Raw genomic sequence first — 18,705 nt, 5'->3', positions numbered from 1 at the left:
GTTGATTATATTCACAAACAACATTTTTGCTAGTGGCTATTTCAAAAAATTGGAAAATTCCCACATTTACTGATGAGACAAACTTTTCTCGAAATTCTCTCCAAAATATTCAGAACAACCATGTGCGGACTTAAGAAAACCTACACGCTGTGGTAGAAATTCGTCACCAGCATCAGTTTTTCGTAAACGCCTGGGTTGGCATATTCGGAGATTTCCTTATTGAATCATTTTTTCTTCCACCACGATATGACTGAAATACCTATCACCATTTTACTAAATAGGAACTATCAATCTCACTTAAAGATATGCCGATCTTGATCAGAAATTAGCCATGGCATATGCATAATGATGCTCCACCACATTTCAGTCTTATACTTAGGGAATATCTGGATAGTGAATATGCGGGTTAGATAGATCCGGGAACAGTAGAATGAAAACATTCGTGGCCATCGAGGTCTTCGCAATTAAGTCCTTTAGATTATTTTCTATGGAGACATCTAAAAATATTAGTTTACTCTACGCCACTCAATACTGTGGATCATCTAAGACATCGTATATTGAAGTCGTGTGAGGTCATTCGTAATATCCGGGGTATTTTTATATGTGTTCGACAGCCCATGAAAAAATTATGGTCATTTTCAACAACTGTTACAATGTATCCAATTTGGAAAATACCGGTGGCGTACCTCCCATTCGCCTGTAAGAATTGATAGGGTAATCCCTGGGCATGTCAGTGGTTACTGTATTTTTCTATAAATAGAAGGGAAATGTACTCTTTCGACTACTGTATAGGTATATCTTGCGCTATTAAAAAAAAAAACGAAGAAAAATATATCTTCTTGATATTTTCGTCTTAGAAAAATCCAGAAAACCCGAAAATCGGTACACCTTTAGAGACCACCCTGTATAGGAGTAAATGCGAGTTTACTGATCCCTGTTTTCTTTCCTTATAGTTGATGTCGCCATACCCTAATGTCCACCCTGTATGCACCATAACCACTATTGCAAATTATAATGTTATATTGCACGGTTACCTTACTTATTAGACAAGAATGTAGCTTTCTCTCTGAAAGAACTTTAATAGCCCATATGCTTAATATTATTTGCATGCCGTTTAGCAAATCGTTCGATGAATTCTCTCATTCATCATATTGTTATTCCAACATATTCGAAATGAAGGAAGCGATAAATACTTAAACAGAAGTTCTAGTATGTCGAGTTTGTGTCAGCATTTTCCTTCCGAAATAGTATCGAAATTTCTACTTTGTAAAAGAAAGAGAAAGCGGCCAAGGACATTGTTCTCTGCACGAAGTTAATGTCTTCAGGCACCCACAATTCAGTCTTCATCAATAAGCTAATTGGATCGCAATATGGTATCACACAATTAGATGATACTATGTCTAGCTGACCATAGAACCGTAACGATAATGTAAGGCATAGTATACGGCCAACTCGAAATTGCCGTAATTAGCTTTGACAAATCAAAACTTGTACTTTCAAAATATGTTTCATTTTATGAATTTTCTTTACTCGACATACAGGGTGATCTGTAATGCAATACACATGCGCGTAGCTGAGACATTGTCTTAACAAATCGTACGTTTCGGTGGAAACCCTGTAATGGCTGACTGCATCTGTGCCGAGGGCATGGCGTTGCGATTCACCCTGTATATCTAGCAATTTTCCCTTCCTACGAACACTTGGCACACCAATTAGAACCACATTCAGTTGGAGTCGCAAATCACAGTGTAGTCTACGTGTCGTAAAGTTTCACTTGCAAATATCTGAAATTGTCCTAATTGGACCGTTCAATTCGATATATACCCGATTATGTGGCAATTTATAGCTCGCCTAAAGTTCATTAGGCCAGAGGAAGTATTAAATATCGAAGAAAACGTTTACGGTATCGTTGTGTCCACTTATAAATCAGTGGTGCACAGTGAATTGCGAATTAAGAATTTAATTATAATTAAAGGTCATGACCGCACTGTGAGAAAAACAAATGATATTAATACCGCACTTCGCAAGAATCTGTTTTTTTCGTACAATTATAGTCAGCGGAGGCGGGATTTTATTTAAGGGCAGTGACGCCTGTTTAACGAGCGTATAACTTTTTTTCCTTATATAATTTCATCAAAGAAAATTTTGGTCATCAGAATGGTGTCCTTATATTGCAGAACAATAGAAGTTCTATGCAATCAAAGTCCTGTGGTGTTCTCCTCTCAAGGGTAGTGCAAATATTACCATAATTTTTATCCGACTTTAACGATGTTCTTTTGTTGGGTACCTGCAGAAATTTCGCAAACGAAGTTCTCGTCAGCTATAGTTCAGTGGTGTTCCCACACCGATAATTTAAATTTCACCAAATGAAATTTTGGCACGTCTAGCATCCTTTTATCGATAATGCAACTGAAATTGCAAAAGCTTAGACGAAATGTTAAATATTCTAACAATCTAAACCGACTTACACCATGTGAAGAAAAAAATATTGCCTGAAGTATAGTTGCACGAAAATTTACAATTCTCTGCGCTATAATGGCTGTACAAAAATTGTACAGACTTATGACCTACAGATCTTTATAAAACCAACATTGTTGTCTGCACACCAACACGTAAATTAATATCTGACCACATCATTTTCACTTCAGCACCCAAAGCCAACGGATTAAAAATTGGTTAATCAGTCATCAAGGATTGCTATGGCCATACCTTGACCACAGTGTGCCATACATATTAATATCGAAGAGTAAGGCCAAGATCATTAGGTACTTTCAGCCACCAAACAGGCAATATTAATGATTTAATATCAAATGAGGAATAAAGTCCAAGAACTAAGTACACGCTGGTGTGTCATAAAACATAAATGAATTTTCCTACATGGCAACTTAAATATGTTTATTGGATTTTTTTTTAATAGTTTTCGCAAACAAATTTTGGTCTCAAAAATAGTTTATTAGTGTACATAATTTAATTCACGACTGGTGCACAGTCGCATTTTAATGTGCGTGGACTGCGGATAGAGCTCTCTGGAGACGCATGCGCCATTATGAGCATAAAACTGATTTTTACTAAATCTGGGTCACTTACATTTCCTGCTTAGATCTATCAATACCGAAAATCCTACACAGCAATTTAACCAATAACTTACACATGCCCTGAACTATCCCCGATTTGCTATGCAAAAGCCGCACATGCCTTTAGCCCAATATCCGTAGTACTGACTGTTCACCATGATGAGCAATTGAAAAAAAATAATTAGTCAAGTAATTTACATACAAGAAATTATAATTAAATTTCTGTGTACCTGTTTGTACGTGATGATCATTTATGTGGCAAATGGATCAAATAGGGGTCTAATTTGGTTAATTACCTTGTTTGTGCCTTCCATACAAGTTTAATGGAGTGTTTTTTCTTGGATAAACTTTGGAACTCTGTTTTTCATTCAGCCACACTATTTGCTCGAGTAATCCTCATCAAGATAGGTGTACTGCAAATTGAGATCATAGATTTTGAGTAGATACCAGATCTTCCTAACTTGATCCATCGTACAATGGATTATTACAGTACATGAATATTATATTTTTGGTACAGCTCATATCTATTTATGTATGTGCTATTACCAAATTAAATGTAATATGCGCAGGGCATACACTTACACACAATCGCTGGAAAAATTTAGGTCACTTCATTGTTATGAGAGGAGCATAGCAATGTGCACAATAATTTCAAGTTAATTTGGCAAGGTCTCCTGAAACAACCTTGTGTGAAGCAGTCGTGCAGTGATTTTGCAAAGAAGGAAAAAAGTCGAATAAAATTTTTATTTACCTAATAAATACGGAAAGCGACACTTTACCAGACAACGTGCACGTGACCGAACGAAACGAATGCGGTCGGTAATCTAGACTTACTCGCACCAAACGCAGAGGCTCTTTCGAGCGTGTTAGAAGAATATTTTTCATTAAGCCAAACTTTGTCGCCTTTTCTAAATTCAATTGCAAACGCGGTAAAAAAAATTATACAGAAAATGTACGGGAAAGAGCTCTTTTCCATTCGCAAATACTCTCAGTGAAACTATATTACCGCGAAGTCCTAGAAGACATATTTTCCTCACAAGTCCACAGATATGTTAAATTTGTTATGTTCTGTGAGTTTATTTAAACATTAACGTACTATTGAAATATTTACCACACACACACACACACGTTGACGGCCACGCCTCAACATTGCCCCCAAATATTTTCGACGCTAACAACTGAAATTTCGATTTGCATGCGTTCATACTTTAATTTTTGCAGTTTTTTCACACACGGTGCGACATGTCCTTTTACCGCACGCATCGCAAAAAAATATCATTAGTATACAAGGCAGAATTCCCCACAAGTAGTGAGTTTATGGATATCTGAAGACATGAGTAATGTCTAAAACAATTCGAATATTTAACCATTTGAATGAAAACGAGCTTATTGTCCTTCTAACTGAAGTTTTATGAACGCGCCAACATGAAATTGCATCGATTGGAAATGTGCTAATAAACAACTGTTAAAAATTTGCATTTTATGCACGACACGCACCTATAAGTAATTAGTTGGTGTATACAGAGTGTCTGTTAACAGCCCCTCGGACTCCTATGAGTTTATTTGTGAGTTCAGAAAAAAACAATTATGGGGATGTAAATGAGTCTAATGAAATTTTTATATTAGCGACAACCCCTACAGGGTATCCCGAAAAGCGGGGCGTCATAAACTGTCATTTTTTTAAACGGAACCATCCATTTTTTTACGTGATAGAATTCGCTCTGGATCCAGTGTTAGTTCCCAAATTTCTTTTACCCTAGGATGCAGTGACTTAAAGCTATGCAATTTTAAAAGAAAAGTTGGGCATTTGCAATGCCTCATAAAAAATGTATATCTCAGTTAGCTTAAGTTAAATTTGAATCATTTTAGGGTGGATTCTCATGTTGGATTACCTTAACAAGCTCGAATACTCATTTAGCCAAAAATACATGCAGGTTGTTCACTATAACAACTTTTTCACTTTTTCGACTTCAATTTTCTTGATTTTTTTTAAAGAGGATGGTATGTTTTTTATGGCGCAAAACGAAAGAAAATCTATTTTCCTCATTTTTGTATAAAATGGTGTCATATTTATCTTAAATATTAATGGAATCATTATTTCGAAAAAATCTGCCTTCGAGCCAAAATGATTGAGTGTTAATTATGCGTTGTCGTGGTTTCCGTGTTTTTTTGCTTTAAGCCTGACGCCCTGTATATTTTCCTTGCCTATTATTTGGAACCCTTACATCGAAACAAACATAATGAATCAAATTTTTATATGCAAGCAAAAATGTTCGGGGAGAATCTAGTTTATAGGTCAAGGATAAATCATACATAAATATTTTCAAGTAGAAGAAAATACTCAGGTCAGTGTACAATACAAAAAATGATAACGTAAACAATGTATTAACAGGACTTCCAGTATTTGGAACCCAACGAAAATAAGCGAAAAATGGTTGAAGCAACAGATAAAGTTATTTAGTCTTCCGAACTCGAATGTCAGAAGACGATAGGTAGCTTGTGCCTACTTTAGAATTTATAGATTACTTTATCACTTAACTGGTGATCTAAAATTGAAAAAAAATACATGCTGAACATCAGAATAAAAAACTCTTTCAAATGGGGTGTTACTCGACCCATAGAACCATTTAAAATTCTAATTTTGAATGTATCCCCGCGAAGGGGGTTGTTTCTGTGAATCTCCTAAAATTCGTCTCTTTGGAAAACGAAATTCACATGTCGTGGTAACTTCTAATGTTTGGATCGTAGTTCAAAATAGGCTGGGTACGAAGATTTCAGTGGTACACCCAGTATATCTCGGAACCTAAACATTTCTCAATCCTTATCCACCGTCACACTTTTGTGCGTGAGACTGTACCATGTCCGTTTGATGGACTACAATATGGGCAATCAAACTGGCTTGTACCAGTTTGAATTTTTGCTTTACAAGTGACGTGTTGATAGAATGGAGCTGGTGCACAAATGGTTAAAAGTCCTATTACTAGAATTCATTAAGCAGGGCGTGAAAGATTTATTACTTATCTTCCACCTTTATGCCTTGGTACATTCTATATTCGATTGTATGCTAACGCGAGGGTATTATTTGTATTTAGACAATATAGAAAAAAGAAAAATGGCGCTGTACAAGGCAGGTATCATTGTATCCAATATAAAAATTAATACTTACATGGTCACGATTTAAATAACATAAAGTGTTGGTTTACGTATGGTTCCAAGGCATGGGCCTAATGCAAATAAAGCACGCTAATAGCTAACTCCCAGTGTTATTGTTCAATTATTATTATTGTAAAGAAACAAGGACTACTTTCGTTGTCTCGAATTATTTCGCTTACTGCGTTATGAGAAAGTAATAACAATAAAAGCCGCTTTTCCTTTGGATGCGAAAAAAAGGAAACTAGCAGAGGATAATCGAAATACAATTCTGTGTACTTAATAGTTAATGATGAAGAGTCATTGTCTTAGTTATCCGAGTTTATTTGTCTTATTCCTAATGTTGAATAAAATATTATTGCACGTCAGTATTTGCCGTTAAAAAAAGGTCACTTACCTCTACAGTAAGATAGTTAATATCCGTTTTCGTATAAACACTGATGGCACACCCCATTTTCTCAAGACACACACATACCTGGAAGAAGCAGAAGCTGTTTTAGTGGTTGTATTTGACTAGTGTCTTGTCCTTACCATAATTATTATCTAACATAGCGATAAATATAACCGTGTAAAATGAATGGTGTTGAATTTCAGAAATAAATATTATTTTTACCCAATAGCAGCTGAGACATTAATTGCAACTTTTACTTTTATTATTTGTTACTCAACGTCAGACCTAAAATTAATGACCTGTAAAATAAACCGTGAACAAGCAGATTTTTTGGCAATATATATATATATAACTCCATTCAATCAGCGTATTGTAACATTTTGTATGCAGGAATGGGGCCAGAAGCACACCTCACATTCAAAAAATCAATAAGGAAACTGCAATAATTGATTTTTATTTACCTAAGTCTAGGTTACTCGAACAAAATCATGTAATATTTGAGTGGTAATTATACAGGGTGCTTCATAGGGCGATAATCTTCATGAAAGATAAATAGGGTCACTTTGAATCTACATATGTATATAATCTTATACAAGGTTTAATCGTTTTTGAAAAAGGGGGGAGGATGGGTTAAAAATTCATTTAAAAAATGTCACTTTATGACGCCCCGCTGGTTGGGACACCTTATAGAATTCTCACTAATTTCAAAATTCACCTTCATTATTCTCATATATTCAGGGTGTCGCATGTTCAACTCTCAACATGGGAATCTCGGAAAACCAAGGAGATACAGTCAATGTCGGTCAAATGGAGGCAAAGTTTTTTCTTTATGAAAAGAATACGTTGTCTTTTTAATTAAAAAAAAAATCGATTGCCTCAAGGGATATCCAGAAAAAAAACGAAAATTGCTATTTTCTTTTTAATTATTTTTTTCCTTAAATTACGCAGTAACATAGAAATGGAGAACACTTTCTTAAGAAACTTTTTCCCACCCTACAACGTGAAAATAGTTTTTCGAAGATACGACGTTTCGACTTTTCAATACTGTCATCAATTTTTTATTTTCAAATACAGACCTAACCGTTTCTTTTACGAATTCGGCTAGTCATTGATGATTGAAAAATAACCATGTGTTACACTTGCTAAAATGCCATGTCCGGATTTAGAATGATCATTGTCAGGATTTTGAAAATGCGCTTTAAACGCTCTTGTTGTTCATGCATTCAAAGACCATTTTCAAATGAATTTTATAAGGGCTATTACACTCATAGGAGCGTGAAGGGCGACTAAATGGACACCCTGTATAGATTCAAAATGACCGCACATATCTTGTATTGAACACTTTTCATCGCTCTACCAAACACCCTGTATGGACCTAGACAATTTTACGAGCACATTCATGTTGAGCAGAAATGGTGTGGTCTCCATTTTTTATGTACGCTACTAACTGAATAATCCCAGTTAGATGATAAGGTCATTTGAATTGTTATATTAATAAATTAATCCGTTTAATCATAATAATGATTATAATTGGTCACCCACTCTATTCTTGATTGAAAAAAAATGGACTTTGGAAGGAAAATGCTGCATAAAATGCAGCGGCTGCAATGTATTAGCAAAAGTCCTTGCTTTTTCTTCTAGTATTATGCTTTAATAACTGCAAAAATATCCCGATTTGCGTTCACCTCTGTGAATAACAATGTAAAATTGTTATTAGTAATCGGTGCCGTTCATTCTGTCTTGAGGAATGACTACGCTCAATTTATGCCGATTTATTGTGATATAGCATTAAAAATTAATTAACTGTATTGAATTAGCTGCGTGTAGATAAAAAAAGAACGTTGATGATATACATGTAACATGCGGAATTTTACTTCCATTGAACTATTAGATAATTAATCTGTAAGCACATAACTTCCCTGTAATGCTAAAATGCATTGGTATTAAAAAATACATACTAAACGACTCCAAGTAGTGCCAGCTTTACCTGGAAAACAATTGATACATAATATATAAAAGTCCCCTTTGTGAGGGGGGGAATAATTTTTCAAGTTTCCATCTTATATTGGCTTTTTACCTCGTTCTCATAATGTCGCTAAAGGTTGATGATGGTTACCGGACGTTGAAACGTCGGATTTGAAATATGACATCGCTACGTTGTCGAACGAAAACATTTTTTTCAAAATTTGAATTTTTGTGCAAACACTACCCCGGAACTCGTCGAACTTCTCAAATTTTTTTTACAATTTAACCGATTGCGTGTCTTTTATGGTAGCCGCGATCACCAAGATTGCGCTTCAGAAACGAACACCCCGTATAGATCTTTACGAAAACCAGGCAGAATTTCAATTTGAGGTAGGAAATGTCAATACACAATTTACCACAACAGTTTCGCTGGAAAGGTGAGTCCAATCTTTCTCTTGTGAGCCTCGATTTTTCCCCGATGCTTTCACGTATTAACCAAGTGCAAGAACATTTTGCATCAGCATTAAGCACAAATACTTGTTTTGCCTTAATCCATTAAAATTTTTCTGAAAAGTGACAAACGAATTAAAGCTCAAAATTGCTTTGTGTGGTTTGGTTTACGCAATACCATATCGGTTTCCTAGTGACCGTTCTGATAATGAATGAGACTTGTTTAAAATTTTTGAAGCATTATCGTAAAATCCAAATAATCTCATGCTTTGGTCATTAGGCTAGAAGTCATATCGATTAAGCACGTAATAAAAATTACATTTGACATGCTCATTGTAAGTGCTTTGCAGGTAGCTCGCGCCTGTTAAAATTGACTATGTCACACTGGTTTTTAAGGCTAATAATATGTATTCAAATTACATAGCTATGAAAGATAATAGTTCATAACTTGCACTTAACCAATTTCACGGACGATAAATACCTATGCGAGTCAAAGTTTCAATTAGGCACAGTGTTGTGAATTTGTATCATACGGTTTATCAGAACATCATAAAGTATTTTATTACCTTAAATGTTAAATAACACATATTACCATATAATACGTAGGTACAGTTTCCTTATTTCTACTCGCCTGTTACGTGGTTTCTATTGTTTATTTTCTTTAGCAATATCACCAAAAATCGTCGGCTATTAGGTAAGAGTGCTTGCACATAATATAAATATATGAATCAATTGACCTAAATATACTACAATATGCAGTAAAAGTTAATAAGCTAAAACCGAGAAAAACCTTAACAATTCCATACTACTACCCAACAGACCAAAACGCTAGATATCACAACCATGAGGCTAATACCATGACGTCACTTCGCCCCTCTACAACTAGGTATATGGTAATTTCCAAAAATTCACATTTGATTGACCCAAATTCACAAGTGGTGTTGTAATTACTTCTTCGATAAGCGACAATCATCTGTTGGTAAATGTTACGTCATTGGAAAGCCTGACCATTTCGCTTTCTACTATGTTTACGTTGCCTGAACCACTGTGTACGCAGTAGCTCGCATTACATCGGTAATTCATACTTAGTGATGTCATGTAGAAGAAACTCGATTAGAATATACCATATCAGTTAGTTCTTTCGAGATCTTATGTTCTTCCATGGTCGATTGGGATCTGTGTGAAGCGAAGAGTCCATTAAAGTCGTGAAGCGACGTTGCAAAAACGTTTCGTTCGGTGAAATTTTAGTTTCTGTTATATTAGGTTTCTAATGTACGAATTTTCAACGTTTGATTGGATTTTATTAAGATTTCAGTGATGGAGTTCTGACATCAATAAATCTATATTTGTGCAAGTGGGACTTAGACGAAGAAGTGAAATAAGAATTTCTAATCAGTTAAAAGAAAGTCTGTGTTTATGTGAGGAATATTGATATTTTCCCCGTTTATAGCGCGATATTTCCTGCTAATATAAATTTGCTATTAATGTTGAAAGCCTATAAAATTTTAGTTCAAAGTTCATGAAAGGCGCGTTGCTCACGAGTAAACGGTCATGGTTAAAGTAGATTGTGAAAAAGAACATATGAGGTGATGCCCTATAAAAACTATTGATATTATTCTATGTAACTGGGATATTAAGAAATTGGGAAAATCCTGAATTACCAAACTAAGGGTTACCTTATAGAGGCGTGTTGCCGTTAGTTGTGACTTCATCCTCTTCTCATCAGCCTAAACATACAAAACGTCTCATATTCGAGTTTTAGCATGGAAATCTCGGCAACTGTAGGAGGTACAGAGTCGGTTAAGTGCAGGCAAAGTCGTGCCTTTATAAGAGAAGCACTTTGTTTTTTTAGTTTTACAAAAATTTCGACGACTTCCGGAGATATTCTATCAATATCCGATATTCATTGAACTATTCATTTTGGCGCGAGGGTTTTCAATTTCTACCATTTAACTTGAGTAAGATCCATTAGTGCAAAATGTGAAAATGTTGAAGTATTGTTTCTCCTGACCACCAATATTTTTTATCTGAACATTACAATTTGGCATGTGTGACACAGGGTTGTTTTTCAATTATCAATGTCCAGCCGAATTCGTAAAAAACGGTCATGTCCCTATTTGAAAAAGAAAAGTTGATGATGCTATTGAAAAACCGTAACGTCGTATCTCCCAAAAACTGTTTTCACGTTTAGAGCCGGATAATGTTTTTTAAGAAAGTATTCTCCATTTTTACGCTTTTCTGTAATTTAAGGCGGGAAAAATAAAAAGCAAATAGAATTTTTTTTTTGTTTTCTGAATATCTCCGGATGTAATGGGATTTTTTTTTAATTAAAAAGGCAAATACTTCCCCCATAAAAACACAATATTGCCTGCATTTAATCGACTTCGTGTCTTCTACAGTTTCCTAGTTTCCTCCATCTTGAGAGTCGAATATAGGAGACCATGTGCATAACGGTCTTATATTTTGAAAGTTGCCAACCGTTTTCATAAAAAGGCTTAGGATGAATCCAAAACACGTCAATTTAGATTTTAAGAGGGACGTTTAAAGTCGCTGTCCCAGCTCTCTGCTATCACAACTAAAAAAAAAATTAATGACTCACCTCATCTTGAGTTAGATAAATAAGTGAAATACGCAAATTGACTTCTTTTTTCCATTGATGCTCCAAATTTCATATCTCTATCAGCAGTAATAACTGAGGACTCACTATGTACGAATTTTGTTTTGAGTCCCCTCGTATAAGAATTTAGCAAACATGGCATTAATAGCACAGCCGGTGTTTGCCGTCACAGCATCTGGAGACTCCAAAAAATATTAATTGCTGTATTATACTGACTATTACGTTGTTAGTATAACGAACTACATAATAGGATATTTTTCATTCTAACAGACCTACGTGATTTGATTACTTCCAAGCTTGATAATTTTACCAACGTGTGTGGCGGAATTGTTGTTCTTTTATTCACTCATTAAAAGCTTTTGAGATATTATTATTAAATTTTCGAAAAAGCTTAAGCTCAACCGCACTATTGGCCATAATACTATTAGAACCCGTACTAATTTCTAATCTAAGTTTCAGATATGGTAGATGGGAACTTTAGGCAGATGGGAAGTTAGGTCTAATGACCCAAAACTATCGCATGCTGCTTCAAAATTATTTAGTAGTGTAAACAAAAGTTATCAAAAAATATTTATTTTTTAGAGGTTCATAGTGATTAGTAGGAAATCATTTTCCTACTACACGTGTCCATGCAATTAACAGTACATTCGTAATAAATTAATACTAAAATTACATATTTTTAGCCATGAGTAACACGTCAACTTTTCAACGTAAGTATTTAACCTGAGAGACATGTTTGACTGGAAATTCTAGGCATGGGAAGGTATTCTGGGGTAATTGTTCCGGGCGCTGAATAAAGAAAACTCTCAAGTTACCAAGCTTGAGACGTCATTCGTTGTCAATTAAGGTCTCTAAAAGGATTAAAAGTGTAATTACATAGTAGATCTCACGTTCCGGAGGGACAAGAAAGAGGGAGAGAACCGCAAGAGAATTTCTGTTGTGCTTTTTATTCGGGACGTGTAATGTAACGTGTAATTTAACTTTAAATAAGTTAAACGAAGTTAATTCACGATCGATATGTAAGTAATTTTGTTGTTTGGTTAATGCACCGGTAATTTGGTCATGTCCGCGACTCTAAACTTTAAAGGCAGTTCTGCGCAGCTCGGCGCAGAGTGACCCTGACCAGCACGAAACGTTTAAAAGAAAAAAATCGATTCTGCGCTTTGTTCTAGTTGACGCGCGCGCACACTATTTTAATTAAAATCAACGGTCACTCAACTTAAAACCTTCCAAAACAATTGCGCACAAACAAACGTTGTTCCTTGATGTACCGACATTTGCCGAATCGCGTTCGCTCTTGTTGTAAAATCGCGACATTTGGCGCACTTCAGCGCAGATTACAGTTCAACTCTAACGCACCACGTTGCGCAGCGCAGATTTTAACAGCGCGGTGCGATCGGTCTTAGTCTGCCTTAATAGAAATACCTAGCAGTGAGCATCAGACCAAATTCATTCTGTTGTCCCCTTGAAAGTCTTGATGATGCAAATAAGTATTGCGAAAGCTTGGTAAATTGAGAGATTTCTTTCCTCACTGTTCAGACAGATTATCCTTTCAGAAGTAAGTTCAATGTTCGTGTGTAATTCGATAAGTGCATTGAAAATTTGGATATTGGGGTAAAATCCTCGATAATTTTCGAATTACATTAGGAAAGGAATTCTATGAACCGAAATTCAACAAGCTGCATCTGTAGAATTTTTGTTTGTAAACATTAAAAGAAATTTTAGCGCAGTATATTTCCTGTTTTTATCGCAATACAATGTGTATGATTGTAACTTCAGAACTAGTGCGAAATTAAATTCTCACTAATTAATTTGTTGATGTAGTCACAGACTTATTTGCAATTTTTAAAAAGTCAACATCCTTGTTTTAACGATATAATGAATTAAATATAGATTTAAAAAAATTAAAATATTCTCAAAAAACTTTCTATTTTAAGCAAAGCAAGTTAGTTCGGTTTTTCAAGTTAAGACAAGGTTGCTTATAGTATATTTATAAAAAATTATTCATGGTCGTTCACCAAAATACAGACCTCTTTGCAAAACGCACGACCTTGACTAAGTTATAGGCATTAAATTTCTCAATATTCCTTTACTGAATAATATAATTAGAGGATGGAAAAACAAGTCAATATTCTTAATTAAGGAATAAAACTCTATCAAACTTCTGATGTAATGGCTAACAGGTTTTCGATTTCCGGCAGCATCGATAGTCATAATATTATACAACGTTGATAGTAAAGTTACTAAACTCTATAAATTCTTACACATCAGACACAAGAATGATAAATGTGTCAACATTATCATATACTATAAACTACTACTAATCTCATAGAGTACTGTTAAACCAACATATAGTCATGCTATGAATATGGGGAATACCACTTAAGATATTATAATATTTAACACAAGTGGCGCTTTAGTGGTTGACCAGATTTCTTCCACTATTACATTAGCCAATTCCGGCCATGATTGATGATTAAATATTTGAACGACGAATTAATACTCTTTTGTTCGGAATTGTGCAGGTTATGCTCAAGAATCTCTGATATGGCTTCAGAGAATAGAAATAAATAATATTAATGTGCAATCCATTAAACGTTTTTCTTCGAGGGAATAATGCGTCATTAGGCGGTATTTCATTCTTGCAGAACCTCAGATTTGACTAATAACACATTTTTGAAAATCTTCGACTTAAGGCAGCTTTTGAAGAAAAAAAATCCCTAAAGTTAATATTTTGTTAAATTGGAGAATTTTTCCGAATTTTAAGAAAGACATAAGTCATCTATTGCTACAAAATAATTTAAATGGTAACAGTTCTATGAAAACCTCATCACTCAGTGTTTCAGATTTTCATGAGTTGCTTCATGCTAGCAGCAAGTATCTTCTCCGATTTCTGGTGGATCGCACTCTCATTTGGGCTGGGCACGCACCTACGTATCAGTGATTAATTGGAAAATCTATAATTCTGTTGCGGATTATATTAAAGACCCCAATGTATAAATTAATTATAGCCACGTCTCTTCGATTTTGCAATAATAAATGATCAAAAATCATAATCCAAAATAATTTTTTAAATTCTGATGTGTAATGCGCTTTTTAGGTCTTGCCTAGCCTCTCGTGCTTCACTGTACAAACTCCTTAGATCCAATAATTCTTAAAGCGAGTGTCATAGTTTTCCTCGACTTCCCAATGGTAAATTGTGAAAATTCGTCGTCTGAAAATACTTTGAAGGACTGATAAGTTTCCTACTCCCATTTTCATTCGCTTCGACCTCTATCTTAATGAATAAATTGAGTAAATTTTATAATTCTAAATGAGATCATCAGGGATTTTTGTGTACACATTCTTTAACGTCGAAATATTAATTTGCATTACTAAATAGGGTCTTCACCGTCCAACTCGTCGAAATCCATCCATATCACATGAACTAAAAGGACGAGAGCAACCTCCACATCGCAAGTTGATAGAGCTCCCCGAGGCCTCAGCATGGTCCGTATTTTTATGACATTACTCTACAGGGTCTCAGAAGATTGGCGCTTAACATTTGAAAAATAATTAAATTTGACAGTTTTTAGGAAAATTTTGAATATTTTGAAATGACAGATATGGATCTTAAATTGACCCTGGATATGTCACTGAGACTCGGAACCCTTAAAAATAAAATTAGATACATTTCATAAAAGCATTATCAGGTACTCGAGAATACCCAAACATTCTCGAATTAACTGCAAAAGACTTTCACTGGCAATCTTGCAGCTGTTTAAAGTCATGTAATATTTAAGCAAAAAAAAAATAGGTTGCCGCTTTCATTATTCGAAATTTATAAAGATGTTACTCTGTGATATTTAAATGAAGCTTTCAGCAGGATTTCAAGAACTCAACAATTCACCCGATACACCTGCTGCCTTTTGTTATTCAATTAGATCAATGCGTTCACAATAAGAATTTGCATTCGCCAGTGTCAACGACTTATGTGTATTTAATGCGGTAAAATGCGGTAGTTCTGGAAAAAAAATGAATTACGTGTTGCATCTTCGTTGAAACGTGTGACCTCAATGACTCATCATGATTGCAATCGATGGAAAGATTTGACTACATGCGTTTAGTCACTGAATGATTAGCAGTCAAAAAATGTTGCAAACATATAAAACGTTTTGAGTTATGGTTGCCTTGTGCTTTATCTCGTTTTATACACCTGTGTTGTAACTTTCGGTTTGTGTCTTCAAGATAGCTATATGGCCTCGTCTAGAATGCCTTCTCTTCAGAAATCTCATATCCTTTGCGCATTACATATTTTAACGGCATTAATGAAGAGCTGCATCAGGCTTCTATTGACCTCAGAGTAACGAAATCTATACGGGTTTGTTGACATTTCAATTGCAGAATCTTGCGAATGTTGCGAAACAAATGAAAATATTCTACTTTCGGCGATTTTTTGCCAGAAGCGTGCGATAAAGTATCTCTTTACGCACGAGTTAGGTAAACAGCGTATCTAGTGTATTAGTGAATGTTATGAGTCACAAAAATTTATCGTCCAGAAATTTAGGATAACAATGTTAAAAAAAGTTTAAATTCCATGTGGAAACATTACTCGCGAGATATACAGGTTAGTTCAGGTTAGTTCAGGTAGACCAAAATTAGCCCTCGAGAGCAGAAACTCAACTGTAGGCGTAAGAATATTTTCACTTTACGGTGGTTAGGTATTCTACTTGGTAACCCGAACGATTCTCTAGTCTGTTTATCCGCTCCGTGGCCAAGAACAGAAACCTTCATGGCCATGAAGAAATGCTCAGAGATTCTAATGTTGCAACTGCTCTAACCATGAGAATTTAAAAATTCGCTTCAGAGATGATGAATCCAGCCTCTAGAAACGGAGGAATACGTTCTTGTTTTCGTTGGAGATGGACACTCTTCAAACTTCAAGAAGTAACTCGAGCTCTTTAAGCACTCACTTGAGTGAACCCAAATTCCTGGAGAACGAAAGCAAACGAATACTATAGACCTTCGACATAAAAGAAGAAGGGAAGAAGTAGGGTCCTCGACTATTCGTACTATAGTTCACCTAAATATTTTTTTAAAATCATCATTGTTGTAGGCCATAGGCCTAGTGGTCCAATACAGGATGAGTCGTAAGGGAACCACACAGAGCGGGTGTGTGTAGGAGACCTCCAAATATTACGATTTGCTGAACTTTTTTTTTCTACTGTTGACAATTATGTAGATATTGATCACCATGGTTGGCTTGTAACGTTCTGAAAAACTACGTATTTGAGTAATGAATAAACAAATAAATAAATATTTCATTAAATATCTTCTAAAACATCAACCGTAAAACAAAAAATTTAACAAATCGTCATATTTTGACATCCTTTACACGCATCTCCTCTGTGCCGGTTTCGTTGCGGCTCACCCTGTATATAGAAAATTTTTAAATACCGTATTAATCGTTTTTTTTTTATTAGTAACAAAACAAAAATTTACTCAGGTATCTATAGGTGTTCCACGAAAAATCTATCTTCATATGAACTTGAGAGTTTCCAATTTTTTCCAATCGTGAGTTATGTAGCCCTCCATAATATCAAGGGCCCATCTGCATCTTCATTGGGACATCTGTTTCTTCGCATTTTGTCTTGTCTGTATATTATTCTACGCACAAACGTAGGATCTCACGGACAACCGAAGCTCATTAGGACCCAGGAATGGAGGAGTTAGCGTGGTTTTGATTTTGACCATTCATTAACATTTTGAACCACAGTAATCGCAATGCATGTTTATCTTTGACTCATCTTCAACATAACCTATTATGATGATTGATTTTTTTAAGATTTAGACAGAATATAGTGAAATCGAGACTTCTAATCGCTAATTTCGATCTTTAGATATTGACCTCTCCGAAATGTTGACGTCAAAATTACGTACAACTCTTGACATTGAATGAAACAAGGTTTAACACGCCATACTGACGTCGTTTCTTGGAAAAAATTTATCTCAACAAAATTTAGAATTCGATTTAATGTGTGAATATCAGTACCTCTATGTCCAGTCAGGGGGCGGAAGAGGTCACTCACCAACTAACTGTTTTTGAATCACTTAAAGTACGAAAAACTTTTTGAGACATCTCCTCAATTAAGGATCATTGAGGGCCAGTCGAAGTCTCTGTTAATTACAAAAGCGTTTGGGTGTCCTTCATTCAAAAATCGCCGACGGATTCTAACTAGACGACATTGAAAAACCGTCCTAAGGGCCGAATTATTAATATGCCGTTAACTTTAGGATCTCGCTAGTTTCCATAGGGACCATACAAGAATTTGACCAATACTAAAGCTCCGTTCGAACGCTTCTATGAAACTTGGCATAACGCTAAAATTAACAGTGGATTGACAATTTAGTCCTAACAGAGGCATTTTGGCTAATGTTCCCTCGCATGCAGTTGCAACATGACATTGAAGAACTGGTCTTACGGACATAGTTCCATTTCCTATTTAGATTTTTTTTTATGGAAGGAGTCCTTATAAATTGAGTTTCATCATAACTCAACGAGTTTCCACGATTTTCACTTCCCCGCAATCCGAAATGCTATAAATGTGGATTTCCTTTCTAGCATTCCTATACTCTTGAGCAACCTTTACCTTGTAATTAAAAAAATTAAGTAAATTCAGGTGGTTGACCAATTAACGCTGAATTAAAATGAACTCATAATGTTATTCCAAAGGCCGAAATTTTCTATCTTACATAATTGCTGCTGCAATAATTAATATCCCCCGCTGCCTTTTACTTTTTGCGCGCCTCATTTTTAACTTAGTTTTTAACCCCAAAAAGAAAATTATGAAAATTGTACCTTTTCTGTGGAAATCCCAATTAGGGCACAACAAAAATCCTGGAAGTTAAAGGAAATATCACAAAAAAAAAATGCACACACTCAGTATTTCAACGTCGATGGTGTCTTGATACTTATGCACTACCACTTGGTGAACCAAAGTCTAAGTCAAGCCGAATTAAGTCGAGGCAGCGCGCGGGACTTTCTTCGGAGAGGTATATCGACGCACTGCTTAGCTTGA

General features: G+C 35.2%; 1 protein-coding gene across 6 annotated transcripts in view; it reads right to left on the bottom strand.

Moving 5' to 3' along the window:
- Positions 1-18,705, bottom strand: part of snu (snustorr) — a 26,531-nt gene extending 7,826 nt beyond the window's left edge. For 2 of the 6 annotated variants that reach the window (XM_066283606.1, XM_066283687.1), the window contains exon 1: positions 3,088-3,245. In XM_066283606.1, coding sequence (XP_066139703.1) covers positions 3,088-3,152 — 65 coding nt within the window. In that variant the 5' untranslated portion in view covers positions 3,153-3,245. Of the gene's footprint in view, positions 1-3,087; positions 3,246-3,370; positions 3,488-6,621; positions 6,700-18,485 lie in introns of those variants that run through there. The other 4 variants (XM_066283928.1, XM_066283836.1, XM_066283761.1 and 1 more) reach the window with 4 other exon arrangements.

Source organism: Euwallacea fornicatus, chromosome 1, assembly GCF_040115645.1.
Source record: "Euwallacea fornicatus isolate EFF26 chromosome 1, ASM4011564v1, whole genome shotgun sequence".
NCBI lineage: Eukaryota > Metazoa > Arthropoda > Insecta > Coleoptera > Curculionidae > Euwallacea > Euwallacea fornicatus.
This window is presented reverse-complemented; position numbering and strand designations above follow the sequence as displayed.